The sequence below is a fragment of the Pelophylax lessonae genome (assembly GCF_965119305.1).
Source record: "Pelophylax lessonae genome assembly, chromosome: 9".
NCBI lineage: Eukaryota > Metazoa > Chordata > Amphibia > Anura > Ranidae > Pelophylax > Pelophylax lessonae.
The window spans coordinates 38023626-38041995 of NC_138776.1; the positions used below are offsets into that span (position 1 = coordinate 38023626).

General features: G+C 44.5%; 1 protein-coding gene across 1 annotated transcript in view; it reads left to right on the top strand.

Moving 5' to 3' along the window:
• The window catches only part of CFAP58 (cilia and flagella associated protein 58), a 211706-nt gene that overhangs the window by 46601 nt on the left and 146735 nt on the right, over nt 1-18370 (top strand). The window contains exon 2 of the mRNA XM_082267890.1: nt 9335-9616. Coding sequence (XP_082124016.1) covers nt 9506-9616 — 111 coding nt within the window. The 5' untranslated portion in view covers nt 9335-9505. The remainder of the gene's footprint in view (nt 1-9334; nt 9617-18370) is intronic.

An 18370-nucleotide genomic window follows, 5' to 3' on the forward strand; every position in this document is an offset into this window, starting at 1 on the left:
TGTCCGCATATCATCCGCAAACGGATGGGATGATATGCGGGCATACGGAGTGGATGACAGAAATGTCATCCGCTCCGTGGAAAAAAAAAGTCCCGCAGCGGACTTAAGCAGTGGAGCGGCCGTGTGAAAGGAGCCTATTTTTTCTTCCTTTCAAAAAACGGAACGGAAGCAAAAACGGATGTCAGTTGTGTCATCCGCAGACATCCGTATTTACATAGACATGCATTATGTCCGTTTTTCATCCGCAAACGGATGGGATGAAAAACGGACATACGGACCAGATGACACAAGTGTCATCCGTGTCCGTTACAAAAAAAAAAAAAAAAAGGACCTGATCAGGCAAAAAAAAAAGGAACGCCCTTGTGAAAGAGCCCTAAAAGCAAATCTTTTTTTAGTTTTGGATGGAGTGAGGAGTAATTATAATAGCTATCATGTTTTTTTTTTTGCTGTCTGTGTCCCCTTTAGGGAGATTCATCCTCTCTATTTGCCTTGTTTACTGTTATCGCCAAGAAGGAAAGTGAAGAAAATTCAAAATTTTGCGTTGTCACCAGAACAGGAATAGAGGGGAAATTTTCCAATGGGGACAGTAGTTCTGGTGACAGCTAAGGATCTTCTCACTTTGGGGGGATTTCCTCTCACTTCCTTTTTGGCTATCAGACAGGACGTAAAGCACAAGTGTCAAGCTGGTGGCCCTCCAGCAGTTGCGGAACTACAGGTCCCATGAGGCATTCCAAGACTGACAGTTACAAGCATGACTCCCACAGGCAGAGGCAAGATGGGACTTGTAGTTCCGCAACAGCTGGAGGGCCGCCAGTTTGACAATCCTGACGTAAAGGGAAAGCCCCCCAATGGGACACAAATGGCAAAAAAATAAAAATTGATAGGGGTCAAATCCCTCTCTTACTCTATGCAAAATGAAAGCAAGTTTTACTTATAGTTCTACTTGAACAGAAAGTTCACTTATTCATTCTGCCTCCAACCTGAAGTAAACCACCTTCTCCCCACTCATACTTACCTGCACCCTGTGACCACGACCCGCTGCAGAGTTGTCAGCCTATGGCAGAAATGTTCTTTGTGCTGGCTGAGAGAGGGTTCACTCTAGATTTGTGGTCATTAGGAGAAGGCCTATTCTAAATTGGTGATTACTTGATTACTGGGAGAAGGTCCATCTTAGATTGGTGGCCATTTGGGTGAAGAACCACCTTAGATAAGTGGTCATTGAGAGAAGGTCCACCTTAGATTGGGGTCACTGGGAGAAGGTCCACCTTAGATTGCTGGTCACTTTGAGAAGGTGCATCTTAGATTGTGGCCATTGGCAGAAAGATTGGTTATCAATGGGAAAGGGTCCACCTTGGATTTGTGGTCATTGGAAAAAGTTCTGCCTTAAATTGGTGGTCACTGGAAGATGGTCCACTTTAGATTAGTGGTCATTGAGAGAAAGTCCACCTTGGAAAGGTGGTCACTGAAAGAATTCCTACCTTAAATTAGTGATTACTAATAGATGGTCAACTGTAGATTGGTGGTCATTAAGAGAAGGTCCACCTTAAATAAGTAATCACTGGGTGAAGGTCCACTTTGGACTGGAAGTACCTGGGAGAAGGTCCACCGTAAATTAGTAGTCACTGGGAGAAGGTCCACCTTGGATTGCTGGTCACTGGGAGAAGGTCCATCTTAGATTGGTGGGTATTGGAAGAAGGTCCACCGTAGATTAGTAGTCAATGGGAGAAGCTCCACCTTGAATTTGAGGTCACTGGGAGGAAATTCACCTTAGATTCCTTCTCATTTCTGAGTAGGTACACCTTAGATTGGTGGTAATTGGGAGAAGTTGTACCTTAGATTGGTGGTCACTGGAAGAAGCTCCACCTTAGATTGGTGGTCACTGGAAGAAGCTCCACCTTAGATTGGTGGTCACTGGAAGAAGGTACACCTTAGATTGGTGGTCACTGGAAGAAGCTCCACCTTAGATTGGTGGTCACTGGAAGAAGGTACACCTTAGATTGGTGGTCACTGGAAGAAGGTACACCTTAGATTGGTGGTCACTGGAAGAAGGTACACCTTAGATTGGTGGTCACTGGAAGAAGGTACACCTGAGATTGGTGGTCACTGGTTGAAGCTCCACCTTAGATTGGTGGTCACTGGAAGAAGGTACACCTTAGATTGGTGGTAACTGGAAGAAGGTACATCTTATATTGGTGGTCACTGGGAGAAGCTCCACCTTAGATTGTTGGTCACTGGAAGAAGGTACACCTTAGATTGGTGGTCACTGGAAGAAGCTCCACCTTAGATTGGTGGTCACTGGAAGAAGGTACACCTTAGATTGGTGGTCACTGGAAGAAGCTCCACCTTAGATTGGTGGTCACTGGAAGAAGGTACACCTTAGATTGGTGGTCACTGGAAGAAGGTACACCTTAGATTGGTGGTCACTGGAAGAAGGTACACCTGAGATTGGTGGTCACTGGTTGAAGCTCCACCTTAGATTGGTGGTCACTGGAAGAAGGTACACCTTAGATTGGTGGTAACTGGAAGAAGGTACATCTTATATTGGTGGTCACTGGGAGAAGCTCCACCTTAGATTGTTGGTCACTGGAAGAAGGTACACCTTAGATTGGTGGTCACTGGAAGAAGGTACACCTTAGATTGGTGGTCACTGGAAGAAGGTACACCTTAGATTGGGGGTCATTGGGAGGCGCTTCACCTTAGATTGATAGTGATTGGGAGAAGCTCCACCTGGGAGTGGTCAGGGGGAAGAATGCTCTTTACATTGGGGTTAGTAGTAAGAATGTACCCCCTAGGCTATGTTCACACTAGCCCACTCTCTGAAAAGCAATCTGGAGTGAAATGCTTTTCAGAGTGTAGCTAAACAGTCACTGTCAGGCTTTCAGGAGGTGATCCCACTGCCTTCTGAATGCCTGTTTTTTTTTTTTTAGGACTAATGCGTCACAACTGTGAGCTCAAGTGTTCGGCTCGCTGTTGCAGCACAGCCCCATTGACTTGAATACTGAAGCCAAGTCTGACAGGTGGCGCCACATGTCAACTTGACGTGTCTTGGCAAATTTGCCTTGTGACCTGAAGAGCTCCCTCCAGCTGTATTATATAAAGTTTAGGTGTGTGTTTGGGATGGGATGGGGGGTAAAAGCATGGCTCACTCGCCTGTTTTCAGACCTCCCACCCTGTCCACCCATGTGAAAGACAAACTACATGCTGATTTCAGTGGTTACAGGTCTGAGAAGCAAAAAGCGCTCACTGCCCAAAGAACCCCTAACAACCTCTGAAGGAACCCTAGTCTTCCATGAAACCCTGGGTGAGAGAGACTGTGTTAGACCCTCTCTGGGGTTTTTATAGCTGTCTGTGTCCCCATATGGGAGATTTACCTCTATATTTGTCCTGGAGACTATTTTTACTAAGACAGAAATTGAGAAATCCAGAATGTTACTGTTGTCCACACAACAAGAGGTGAGGGAAAATCTTGCAATTGGAAGGAATTTTTCCTCTTGCTGGGAGATTTCCTCTCACTATCTGTTGTGTCTCTAGGACAGGAAGTGAAAGAAAATATCCTTATCCCCTTCTGGACCGCCCGCTGCAGTTATACTTCGGCAGGGCGGCCCTCCTGTGCGAACCGACGTAGGTATACGTCGGTCGTGTGCCTGCAGCTAGGGGGTGAGAGCGTGCACTGCCGCCGGTGCGCTCCCGCCCCCACTCGTCAGCAGGGACTCCGATGCAGCGGGCAGGTGACTCCGATTGCCGCCTGACACCCGCGATCGTTCCCCGCTGGGAGAGAAGAACGGTCGGCTGTTGTAAACACAGCTGACCGTTCTTCTCCCTGGAATGATCACAGAGTGCCTGTAATCCTTCTATATAGGATCACATGTCTCTATGATCATTTCACAACCCCCCCCCCCCGTTAGAAACACGCCCCTAGGTACACATTTAACCCCTTGATCACTTACTGTGTTAACCCCTTCCCTGCCAGTGTCATTATTACAGTAACAGTGCATATTTTTAGCACTGATTACTGTAGTAATGCCACTGGTTCCCCCCAAAAGTGTCAAAAATGTCCGCCGCAATGTCACAGTCCCTCAAAAAGTCGCAGTTCGCTGCTGTTACTGGTAAAAAAAAAAACAAAAACAATAAAAATTACATAAATCTTTCCCGTAGTTAGTAGACGCCATAACTTTTGGGGAAACCAATCAAAATACGCTTATTGCAATTTTTTTTTTTTTTACCAAAAATATGTAGTGGAAAACAAATTAGCCTAAAATGTTAAAAATGTTTGATTTTTAATTTTTTTTTTGGGACTGTTATATAGCAAAATGTGAAAAAAAATATATATTATTTTTTTCAGAATTGTCGCTCTTTTTTTGTTTATAGCACAAAAAATAAAAATCACACAGGTGATAAAATACCACTAAAAGAAAGCTCTATTTGTGGGGAAAAAAGGACATCAATTTTATTTAGGTACAGCGCCGCACGACCGCGCAATTGTCCTTTAAAGTAATGCAGTGCCGAATTGCAAAATATGGCCTGGTCATTAAGGGGGCAAATTCTTCTGGGGCTGAAATTAATGAGACACAAACAACAAAATATAACCATACAGGAGTTTTAATTCCTTCCTACTCTGTCTGTAAAAAGTTTTGTCTACAGAGAACTGGTAATGTGATACAATGAGGGGCAGGGCCTCCTCCCCATTGTAGGGTGGCTGTGTATATCATTGACCCCAGAGTGTGTTAGTTTCCTTCCTCATCTCCCCCCTCTGTTATACAGGAATACACCTGCGGTAAAATCATCTTATCTGCCCCACATTCACCTCAATCCATCTTTTGCCCTCACTGTCGCCAGTACTAAATATGGTGGCGACGGCTTCCTGGGCGCTTTGGACAAGTGCAGAGCTTCCGTGTTGGTGGTTCCCTGGCAACCGTCAGACGCGGAGCGGAGAGAGAGGGGAGGCAGCCGGTGTACGGGACATTCTCGGTGGGGACAGACAGCGGCATGGCGGAGGTGAGACTCGGCTGCACCAGCTGTTGGGGGGGCTACAAGTCCCAGCATACCCTGCCAGCCAGAGGTGGTATGTCTGTGTGTGCCTGGAGCTGGTGGGGCATGCTGGGACTGATAGTCCTCCACACCTGGACAGGATCCCCTTGAGGTGTACTACAAGTCCCAGCATGGGGGGAGACTGGTGTGTGCTGAGGGTTGGCTGGGTGTGTGTATGGGGGGGCACACCAATATAATAAAAACTATCATCATACAATGTAAAAACAATATATATAGTAGAGAATTATAATATATATTATTATTCTCTACCCAAAACAAAACAAAGTTATTGTGTAAAAAAAGAAAATTAAAATATTAATAACATAATGTATACAATAATTGATAATAATATGTTGAAATAATAAACCATAATACAATAATATATACTAATAATATAAAGTAAAAAAAAAAAAGTTTAATGTAAAAATTATCATAATAAAACAAAAAAAAAATGAAAATACTAATAATATAATGTAAAAAAAAGATAATAATGTAATGTAAAATAATAATAAAATAACCACTAATAATATAATATAAACAAAAAATAATAACAACATCATGTGAAATAATTATAATGTAAAAAGAAAATAGAAAGCAAAAAAAAAAAAAAAAAAAAAAAAAGATAATAATGTAATATTATAGTAATAGTAATAACAATAACCATCATCATCATCCTAAAAAGTAATAAAAAAAGGAAAACAGTAATAATATAATACATTAACACCCAGGGGGTTGGCTGGGTGTGTGTATGGGGCAGCACACCAATATAATAAAACTATCATCATACAATGTAAAAACAATATATATAGTAGAGAATAATAATATATATTATTATTCTGTACCCAAAAAAACAAAAAAAAGTGTAAAAAAAAAAAATGAAAAGAGAATTAAAATATTAATAAATAATGTATACAATAATAAATAATATGTTGAAATATAAACCATAATACAACAATATATGCTAATAATATAACGTCAACAAAAAAACAACAAAAAAAAAAAAAAAACAGTTTAATGTAAACATTATCATAATAAAACGAAAAAAAAAATTAAATACTAATAATATAATGTAAAAAAAGATAATGTAATGTAAAATAATAATAAAATAAACACTAATAATATAATATAAACAAAAAATTATAATTATTTTACATGATATTGTTATTATGTAAAAAGAAAATTATAGAATGCAAAAAAAAAAAAAAAAAAGAAAAAAAAGATAATGATGTAATATTATATAAAGTGCAGCGCTAATAATAGTGACTGAACCACCTAGTCCATATACATAAGAATTCACCAAAGATGATGAATACAGATATAAAAAAGTCCCATGTGAATAGTGCAGAAAATCATCCAAATGTGATAGATGTGGTCACAGTGGCAGCCAGACCCCAACACCATCAGAGGAGAAATGATAATGCGCTCATCGGAGACTTTGGACCCAGACTACCTTATGGCAAAAGGGTAAAATGAGCTGCTATAATTATCTTCTCAATAACTCCAAATGCCCGCAGTAACCGCGGATGTTCCAAGCAGTGCTCATAGAGGAGAAGAAGTCTCAATCCACTGTTCATGTCTCTGGCAGCCCCTGACAATCCCTGCATAGGCTGGATGGCGGTGTCAAGCGACTGCAGCATAGAGTGCGCGCCAGCGCCCGCCTGATTTGGTCACAGCCTCGGGTTCCCAAATTGTTCTGAAACTGTTCCCAGGTTTTTACTTCACACAAGATCTTAGCAAAGCCATCTAGATCCCAACACCTGAGCCGTGCCGCGCCGCGCCGCGCCATCATATTCCGAGGCTGTGACCAAATCAGGCAGGCGCTGGCGGGCACTCTATGCTGCAGTTGCTTGGCGCCGCCATCCAGCCTACACAGGGATTGTCAGGAGCTGCCACAGACATGAACAGTGGGTTGAGACTTCTTCTCTGAATCTATCCTATGAGTTCTGCTTGGAACATCCGCGGTTACTGCGGGCATTTGGAGTTATTGAGAAGATAATTATAGCAGCTCATTTCACCCTTTTGCCATATGGTAGTTTGGGTCCAAAGTCTCCGGTGAGCGCATTACCATTTCTCCTCTGATGGTGTTGGGGTCTGGCTGCCACTGTGACCACATTTATTACTTTTGGATGATTTTCTGCACTATTCACATGGGACTTTTTTTTATATATGTATTCACCATCTTTGGTGAATTCTTATGTATATGGACTAGTTTGTTCAGTCACTATTATTAGCGCTGCACTTTATTTACTTTGCTCCATAGTTTTCTAACCTTTTGTCTGTTTTTTTTGTGCTGGCAGCTTTACTTGTGTTTAGTTAGCACCGTTGATCACTTTTTCTTTTGCACAATGATGTAATATTATAGTAATAGTAATAACAATAATCATCATCATCATAAAACGTAATATACAAAGGAAAACCGTAATAATATAATAGATTAATTATAGATGTAGACCTCAGACATAAAATATGAATAAAGCATATCCCTCTATAGTGTGTACTTGTCCACATCCAGAGCTCAAAAGCCCCGTACACACGTACCGATTGTCAGCCGTAAATATTCGGCCGACGACCGATCAGCCGATTGTAGGCTTGTTAGTATGATGCTTCCGACAGCGCATTTTCGGCCGAACAGAATCTGTCGTGCAGACTTTAAAATATTTGTTGGCCGTCACCAGAACGGCCGATTGTTCGCCAGTCAGTACAGATTTCGGCCGACAGACAGCAGATTAGCAAGACTGGGCATGCTCAGAAAAGAAAAAAGACAAGGAAAGTTAACCATCACATGACATCACTTCTGCAGTCGGCTGTAGTTGGCCGACAAAATTCGTGTGCAGTCTTTTGCAGTTTTTAACAGACACGACAGCCCTCTGACAAAAGACGGCCGATCGTTCGGCCGACGATTGGTACGTGTGTACAAGGCATTAAGCCGACGATCAGCACGTATGTACGGGGCTTAATGCCTCGTACACACGTACCAATCGCCGGCCGAACGATCGGCCGTCTTTTGTCCAGGGTTGTCGTGTCTGTTAAAAACTGCAAAAGACTGCACACGAATTTTGTCGGCCAACAACAGCCGACTGCAGAAGTGATGTCATGTGATGGTTAACTTTCCTTGTCTTTTTTCTTTTCTGAGCATGCCCAGTCTTGCTAATCTGCTGTCTGTCGGCCGAAATCTGTACTGACTGGCGAACAATCGGCTGTTCTGGTGTCGGCATACAAAAATTTTAACGCTTGCACGACAGATTCTGTTCGGCCGAAAGTGCGCTGTCGGCTGTCGGAAGCATCATACTAACAAGCCTACAATCGGCCGATCGGTCGTCGGCCGACAATCTGCACGTGTGTACGGGGCATTAGTGTCATTTCTGTCTGCTGCTTCCTTGCTCTGCTAGCACAATGAGTCATTTCTGAAAGTTTTCCTGACACCAAGAGAAAAAAAGGTGACAGGAGAGGAATCTCCAGCAAACAGCCTGTGATTGACAGCCCCAGCTCTGCTCTTGTGTGGAGGGGTGTGTGTCCCTTCTAGGGATGCACCGATCCGATATTAGGATCGGATATCGGTGCCGATGCTGCCAAAATAGCTGGATCGGGGGATCGGTAAAATGAACCGATCCACGGGCCGATCCGGTTTTGCTGAGTCTCGGCTCAGCCGTCCCTTACTTGGTGTAGTAGTATGGGATGGGAGCCGCTACTTCCTGTATAGGTCCGGATCACAGGCGGAGTGATATCAGATGCACTCCGCCTGTGAATGGAGGAGCCACACACATGATGCAGTGGCTTTGCTCTGTACTGCAGCTGCATGCATATTGTGTACGTGTGTAGTTCCGGATCGGTATCAATAGATACACAATGCCAGATATCGGTATCGGTATCGGCACAAGAAAAGTTGGATCAGTGCACCCCTAGTCCCTTCCCTCCAATCAGCTCTCACTGAGCTATGCAGAGTTTAATTCTCTGACACCTGTTTTCTGACAGCTCAGACAAGTTTTATAAATTCTGGACTTTGAATGGCTGTAGAGGATACACCAAGATAAACAGGTACAACTTATGTAGGAGGATTTGTTTAATCTCTGTGTATCTCCTGAGGCCAGTCACTTCAATGGGTATATGGAAGGGCTTACAACCATTTTAAGGGGAGTGGTAAAAAAACACCTCCACTGCACATTTTTACCGCCCCCTCCCATACCTATACCATACCCATTAAAAAATCCAGTGGGAGTTCTGATCCTTCTTTTACAAAGTTAATTTGTTTTTATATGGGAGTAAAATATAAGTAAGACATTGTCCTGATTTATCTCTCCCCATCCAGGAGAAGGCGGAGAAAGGCCTGGCGGAGGAAAATGCATTTGAAGCGCTGGAGAAAGACTTCCAGGAGGTGCTCAGTGAACTTACCGGCGACAAAAGCCTGGAGAAGTTTCGGGTGGAATACGAGAAGCTGCATGCGGTCTTAAAAAAATCCAACGAGAATGAGAAGCGTCTGATGGCCAAATGTCGGGAGCTGAACTCGGAGATCGTAGCCAACTCCGCCAAAGTGGCCACAGCGCTGAAGATTTCTCAAGAGGACCAGACTACCATCGCATCTCTGAAGAAGGTGAGATGCGGCATGCTGGTCACACATTGGGAGAGTGCCAATTCACACGTAGACACAGCGCACTGCTCTGCAAATCACATGCGATGTCTGTGTGTTGAGAATTCAGCCATACGGATTGTACGAGTGTTCACACCTATGCAATCCGAATTGACAGTTTGCACTGCGATATGCGAATTGATCTTGGGGTGTCGTTAGCTTTGTATTGACACCCCCAGCAAATCGCATATGGCAGTGTGAACTGCCTGCGAGTCAGGTGCGATGCGGGAACCCGCAGTGGATTCGCAGGGTTCCCGCATTGCATATGTGTGAACCGGCACTAATTTACTAAAGCTGGAGCTGGTGCAGCTGTACATGGTGGCCAATCAGCTTCTAACTTTAGCTTGTTCAATTATGCTTTGAGAATAAAACCTGGAAGGTGATTGGTTTCTATGCAGATTCAAATTTGATGGGGACTTTCAAATTACGATGGTTTGAATTGGGATGATTTCTTCATTTCTTGTAATGCTGCTATAAGGGTCCTTTCACACGGGCTTTCTGCCCGGCGAATTCTGTTTTGCTTAGCGGGGATCGATCCGCCGATCCCCGCTGAGCAGGCGGATGACAGCTCTGTCTCCGCTCTGTATGCAGAGACAGACCTGTCAGATCCCCGCTCTCCTCTATGGGAGATCGGATCATAACGGACTGCCTGTCCATTTTCATCCTATCCGATCCTCCATCCGTCTCGATTTCATGCATCGGATCGGGTGTCAGCGGACATGCGCCGCTCCATAGGGACCTGATCGGAAAGCCCGTGTGAAAGGGGCCTCCCTGGCGGTATTCCCGAGTGTAGCTCAGGGTTAATATAGTGTACCAAATGCGGTAACCCCCAAGCCACACTCAGGATTACCCCAGAATGTTACTCACCTTCCCTGCGATCCCCCACTTTCCTCCCCACCGTCCTCCCGCAGTCCTTCCCCTCTCTCTCCGCTCTGTGCACGGCTGATTGCCGGCACCTGTCTTCCAGTTCTCTTCCCTGCGAACGCAGGGGGGGGGGGGGGGAACTGGCGGCAATTTCAAAAATGTAAAAACACCAAATGAGATGATAGAAAGCTGTGATCCTAACGGATTACACTGTATCATCCCATTTCACCACAGGATTTCACCTGGTGATTTCAGTGCCCTGCCTGTGCTTTCCCAGTTCTTTGTGCCTGGAAAATAGAGAACGTCCATGGCGTCCAAAAAGCGTTTTTTTTTTTTTTTGCGCAAAAACGCTTTAAGACAAACTGGAAAACAGCGACAGTGAAACTGAGTTACTTGAAGAACTGGGCGATAGCGATTCGTGGGAAAATTGGCCATCAGGTACGGAAAGTGACGACAGCGACTATTCTGATGTCTCTTTCTGGCACATAGCTTGTGGAATTTGGGAAGTTTATCAAATGATTCTTCAGAATTTCCAACGGAGCGATGTGCCAGAAAGAGACATCAAAATCATCGCTGTCATCACTTTCCATACCTGATGACGAATTTTCCCACGAATCGCTATCGCTCAGTTCTTCAAGTAACTCAGTTTCTCTGATATGTGGCACTGATAGGTAGCAGTGATATGCAGCATTGGTGGGCACTGATAGGCGGCACTGATAGGCGGCACTGATGGGCACTGATAGGCGGCACTGATGGGAACTGATAGGCGGCACTGATGGGCACTGATAGGCGCCACTGGTGAGCAATAATGGGCACTGGTGGGTGGCACTGATGGCAATGATGGGCCCTGGTGGGCAGCACTGATGGGGAAGGCACTGGTGGGCAGCACTGATGGGGAGGGCACTGGCAGGCTCCCTGTGCCCTGATTGCCATCACTGGTGGTGGGCATCCCTGGGGTCATGGGTGGGCATCCCTGGGGGTTCTAGTGGCACCCCCCCCAAGGGTCTGCACTGGTAATTAATGCTCTGATTACCAGTGCAGACCCCCCCCCACCCCTGTCAGGAGAGCCGCAGATCGGCTCTCCTCTACTCGTGCCTGTCAGGCACGAACTGAGGAAAGCCGATCAACGGCACTTCCTATTTACTATGTGACCAGCTGTGATTGGACACAGCTGGTCACATGGTAAAGAGCCTACGTCAGTAGGCTCTTTACCGAGATCGGAGATGCGGTGAGTCAGACTGACACCCCGCCTCACCGATCGCCGGGCGCGCAGAGCGCATTATCCTGCTGCCGTCATATGACGTCCGGTCAGGATAATGCAACCACCTTCCCGATGTCATTTGCCTATAGGGCGGGCGGGAAGTGGTTAAGACTGGAAGGATTTGCCCCCTTAATGACCAGGCCCTATTTTGCGATTCGGCACTGCGTTACTTTAACAGACAATTGCGGGGTCGGGCAACGCTGTACCCAAATAAAATGTATGTCCTTTTTTTTTTTTCCACAAATATAGATTTCTTTTGGTGGTATTGTATCACCTCTGCGATTTTTATTTTTTGCGCTATAAACAAAAAATAAGCGACAATTTTGAAAAAAAAAAAAAAACAATATTTTTCACATTCTGCTATATAACATTCTAAAAAAAAAAAAAATGTATAACATTTAAGGCCAACTTGTTTTCTGCTACATATTTTTTTGCTAAAAAAAATCGCAATAAGCGTATTTTGATTGGTTTCCGCAAAAGTTATTGCGTCTACTAACTACGGGAAAGATTTAGATTTATGTCATTTTTATTGTGTTTTTTTTTTTTTTTTTACTAGTAATGGTGGTGATCTGTGATTTTTTGCGGGACTGCGACATTGCGGCGGACAGATCGGACACCTAACTGACATTTTTGACACTTTTGTGGGGACCAGTGACATTACTACAGTAATCAGTGCTAAAAATATGCACTGTTACTGTAATAATGACACTGGCAGGGAAGGGGTTAACAGTGTGGGTGGTCAAGGGGTTAAATGTGAGCCTAGGGGAGTGATTCTAACTGTGTGGGGCGTGGCTTCTGAAATGACCATAGAGACCTGTGATCCTATATAGAAGGATCACAGGCGCTCTGTGATCATTCCTGGGAGAAGAACGGTCAGCTGTGTTTACAATAACTGACCGTTCTTCTCTCTCAGCAGGGAGCGATCGCGGCTGTCAGGCGGCAATCAGAGCCGCCTGTCCAATGCAGCGGAGTCCCCACTGCTGAGTGGGGGCGGAAGCGCGCCGCGCGCTCGGCCCCCTAGCTGCAGGCGTGCGACCGACGTATACCTACAGGGGTTCACGGAGGAGGGCCAGCAAGCCGCAGTATTTCTGTGGCGGGCAGTCCTTAAGAGGTTAAAAAAAGGTGGAATGGCTTAACCCCACACATTTATTTACAGTGCATCCGGAAAGTATTCACAGCGCTTCAGTTTTTCCACATTTTGTTATGTTACAGCTTTATTCCAAAATGGATGAAATTTATTATATTCCTCAAAATTCGACAAACAATACCCCATAGTGACAACGTGAAAGAAGTTTGTTTGAAATCTTTGCAAATTTATTAAAAAAAAAAAAAAAAAAACCCCATGTACATAAGTATTCACACCCTTTGCTCAATACTTTGTTGAAGCACCTTTGGCACCAATTACAGCCTCAAGTCTTTTTGACGTACGGACATATTTGTATATACTGGTAGTATATACCCACTCCCACCAAGCAATGTAATAAACAATAATATTAGTGTAATAAGCAGCTGCTGTGTCAACCAATAGGTAAGTGATGATGGAAAAACTCTACCGGATGCTATATTCCAAGCAGATAACAGCGCTTGCTTATATATTTAGTGCACCATCAGCCTAAACCATATATAACAAACCTATCAAATAAAATTAACTGTGCAACACCATACACTTCTATAGTGCTGTAGCACCCCCCTAGGGAGGTGCTAGGTAAAAGCATTGTTTGCTCCATCAGGGGAGCCTGATCAGTAGTTAGGCCTGTTGCATGCGTCCATGTGTGATTCATCTGGTCTGAGGGAGTTTCCCCACTGTATCCAATAGGGGAGCCTGTTGGACAGTGGAGGAAACCCATCCAATGACACACAGGCTTTTGTGGCTGTCCCAGTGGGAGGGAACAACCGCAGTGCATCCTGGGATTGGTCATAAAAGCCGGAGGCACATGTGACAGGGCGTCTTTGGGCGGGAAGCCAGGTCCCAGGAGGAGGGTGACGGCTGTCTCTCCTCCTGTCAGCAAGGAAAGTGGTCACAGGCGATCGGCCTAGTGAGCCAGGTGCAGTGCTGAGCCAGAGAAGTCCAGAGGATACTGACGGTGGAGCAAGTGGCAGAGCAACCTGAGGAAAAACAGTGTCCGCGAGTACGGGGGAGCTTGCCAGGGGTCTGCCCAGGAAGGGGACCACTACAGGGAGAGTCAGTGGACAGGAGGTCAGCACACACAGCAAGTAAGAAAGGGGGTGCCAAGTAAGACCCTGAAGAGTAACCTAAGACATAGTTTGCCTTTCATACTTTCACTTCAGTGGCGAGGTGAAGCAGCGGCCTTGCCACATACACCACAGTTAGTCATCCTCCAAAATGTGCATAGTTCAAGTTGGAGTATCCCACTCATCCCTTCTCCCATCCCAGTTCCAATAAAATACAAAAAAAATAAATCCCCTGGACTTTTCATTGACTGAGCTGAGGTCTTAAAGTAATAAGATTAACAGACAGTTGCTATGGGTAACCCAGGGGAATCCATTTTTAGCAGCTCCCTAGGGGGCAGTGCTACAATGCATAACGAATCCAATAAAGGAAATCCAGGTGAATGATAGGAAGAAAGAAAAACAACCCCACAAAAGAGAGAACTCCCTCCGTGTCCTTTCAATACAGTGTGTTCCTCTTATCGTGCTGGATCAGTGAAGGAAACCCCACTCACCAGAGTGGAAGTCTCAACACTCACCAGAGTGTAAGAATCCCCACTCACCAGAGTGTAAGAATCCCCACTCACCAGAGTGTAAGAATCCCCACTCACCAGAGTGTAAGACTCCCCACTCACCAGAGTGTAAGAATCCCCACTCACCAGAGTGTAAGAATCCCCACTCACCAGAGTGTAAGACTCCCCACTCACCAGAGTGTAAGAATCCCCACTCACCAGAGTGTAAGAATCCCAACTCACCAGAGTGTAAGAATCCCCACTCACCAGAGTGTAAGACTCCCCACTCACCAGAGTGTAAGAATCCCCACTCACCAGAGTGTAAGAATCCCCACTCACCAGATGATGTCCTTTTTTCCCACAAATAGAGCTTTCTTTTGGTGGTATTCGATCACCACAAAAAGAGGGACAATTTAAAAAAAAAAAAACAATATTTTTCACATTTTGCTATATGACATTCTCAAAAAATAAATAAATAAATAAAAAATCAACATTTTTTAACATTTTAGGCCAATTTGTTTTCTGCTACATATTTTTGGTTAAAAAAAAAAAAAGTTATTGCGTCTACTAACTATAGGAAAGATTTATGTAATTTTTATTGTTTCTTTTTTTTTTTTTTACTAGTAATGGCGGTGATCTGCGATTTTTAGCGGGACTGCGACATTGCGGCGGACAGATCGGACCCCTGACTGACATTTGTGACACTTTTGGGGGGACCAGTGACATTACTACAGTGATCAGTGCTAAAAATATGCACTGTTGCTGTAATAATGACACTGCGTGGAAGGGGTTAACCTAGGGTCGATCAAAGGGTTAAGTGTGAGCCTAGGGGAGTGTTTTCTAACTGTTTGGGGGATGGGCTTGTGAAATTACCATAGAGACCTGTGATCCTATATAGAAGGATCACAGGCGCTCTGTGATAATTTCAGAGAGAAGAGCGGTCGGCTGACCGTCCTTCTCTCTCAATGGGGAGCAACCGCGGGTGCCCAGTGGCAATCGCGGCTGCCGGTCCTGTGGATCGGCATCCCCATTGCCTAGGGGGAGGGGGGCGGAAGTACGCGGCCGGCGGCACGTGCTCGCCCCCCAGCACCATGGGCGCAACCGACATAGGGCTGCTCGCGCAGCTGAGCCAGCCTGCTGCAGTAAATCTGCGGCGGGCGCTCGACAAGTTGTTAAAAATGCAAAATGCAAATCACGGTAAAAATCGCAGTTAAAATGCAATACTTGCATTTTGGATGCTGGTCCATTGAAGTCTATTACATGCAAAACACTGCATTATGCAGGGAAAAAAAGTCCCTGACACTTTTCAAAAACACAGAGGCACAAAAGTGCATTGATGTGAATGTGTTCCATAGGAACCCATGCTAAAAAAATGAAATGCATTTCTGCAAAAAGCATGAAAAAACGCATTCGTGTGAACCTGGCCTTAGAGGAGTTTAGAGGCAAAAAAAACAAACAATGTCAGTGCGTCCAGGAGCAGTTTTTAAACCCCATTTACAAACGTCAAGCGTTTTTTTCTACCAAAATGCCACTGCCAGGATGAAAGGCGATTAGGAGAGATAGAGGAACGTCCAGTGTGCAGGAGGTCTAATGCATCTTCCATTGCAGAGATCTTTCACTTTATGTCCCGGGTCACATATATGCGATGCGGGAACCCTGCATATCCACTGTGGGTTCCCTCATCGCATTCAAATCGCAGGCAGTTCACACTGCCATATGCAAATCGCTGGGGGTTAACCACACCCCCAGATCAGTTCACATATCGCAGTGTAAATTATCAGTTCGAACCTGAATCGAATCGCATAGGTGTGAGCCACCATGCGATCCGATATCACTGCGGACCCAATCTAGAGCTCAGGGCGAACATGCCATATTGTGCCCCCCTCCAAAAGATGTGTGAGCATTATGAGTCAGCAAAAATCCCCTGTCCCCCAAAAACTTGAGTACTAAGCTCAAATCCTTTTATTCCACTTATTCTGCCTGCACAATCCACAGCATAAATTCTCTACCACTCAAATTTCCCCTCTGAGCACAAATCCCCTCCCCCTCTCCAAATTCCCCCTCCCAGCACAAATTCCCCTCCTCCAATCCCCCATCCTTACACACATCCCCCCCCCCCCCCAAATTTCCCCTCTTAACACAAATGCACCCCAATCATCCCTACTAACACAAATCCTTCTCTGAAACAAAATCCCCCCTCTTAGCACAAATTCCCTGCACCCCCCAAACTTTTTTAGCACAAACCCCCAAATCCCCCATCCTAAAACAAATCCTCTTCTGCCATCAGAGATGTATAGTAACTAAGTAGAACTACTTCACTACTGTACTTAAGTACCGAAAGGCGGTATCTGTACTTTCCTAGAGTATAATTTTTTTCTCCTACTTCCACTTTTACTTCACTACATTTTTTCAATGATTTCAATACTTCTACTCCGATATTTTTTTTTTTGTGCTGCATAGTTACTCGTTACAATTATAAAAATTACCACTGCCAGAACAGTAGATGGCAGGTTTCATGAAGCTGAAAACATGTGTATTATCAGCGCATACGAAGATAAATGCTACTGTATGTATAAATAAAAGCTGCATTTGAAATAATAAAAAACAATATGATGTTCAAACTTTTGACTTCTTTCTTTAATAACTACATAACACAGTACTTGTACTTTTACTTTCAGTACTTGAGTAGCAATTTATTTTTCAAAACTACTGGTACTTTTACTTTCAGTACTTGAGTAGCAAAATTTTTTAAAAAACTATTTGCAATACTTAAGTAGAAAAAATGTTGAATACTTTAGTACTTCTACTCAAGTCACTTTTTGATCGAGCACTTGTACTTTTACTCAAGTATGGGTTTCGAGTACTTTATACAATTCTGTCTGCCATCTCCCCTCTCAACACAAATCCCCACTCCTTGCACACCTCCCCAAATTTTCCCTCCTAGAACAATTCTTACCTCCTGCCCCCTCCCCCCCCAAATTCCCCATTCCAACACAAATCCCCTTCCCCCAATCTCCTTTTGTTGCCTCTAAACCTCACATGATACCACAGTGCCCAGGGCAGCCGCCCCCTCCTGCCCACCCCTTGTCCCAGCCCTGGTCCTGTATGAGTTGTGTCCGAATGCTATGCAAATTCAGCCATACAATCTGTATGGCTGAATTTGCATCGCACAGACATCGCATGTGATTTTCAGAGCAGTGCGGTGCGAATCACATGCAATGTCTGTCATCGCACATATGTGAACCGGGGCTATAAAATGACATTTTCTCCCGTCCACAATCTTCTGCAATGCAAAACACCCACTAAGTCTTCTCCCAGGTGATTGGAACGGTAATCTTCCTGGTCCTTTTCTCTAATGAAATCAGTAGATGGATAGAAAAGAGAAGAGTCAGGTTTATTACGAGAAATGAGCTCTGATTCAGATGACACCGTGTGCCTAATTTTATGTCACAGAATACTAATACTACTAAATCATCATTATAATGGGGGGATCTCATTGTTCTACGTCGTGTTCAGCTCCGAAGAACATTCCGGGAGAGGTAATTGCAAACATAATACGGTGTGGAGTTATGGGGAGGAAGATGACGGGGTAATCACTGGAGATTACAATCAGGAAGGGTCTTCAGAGTGACTTTGAAGGAACACATGTAAATGAGGATTCACCATTAGATAGGAGGGTGGGGGGAGTTTCTCTACATCTATTTCTCAATGTCTCTCTGTTCCTTTCTGGCTGTTTTGAAGGGGGGGTCATTAACTACTTCTGGTCTGGAAGATTTTCCCCCTTAATGACCAGGCTATATTTTGCGATACGGCACTGCGTAACTTTAACAGACAATTGCGCGGTCGTGCGACGCTGTACCCAAATACAATTGATTTCCTTTTTCCTCCACAATTTTTCTTTGCAATTTTTAT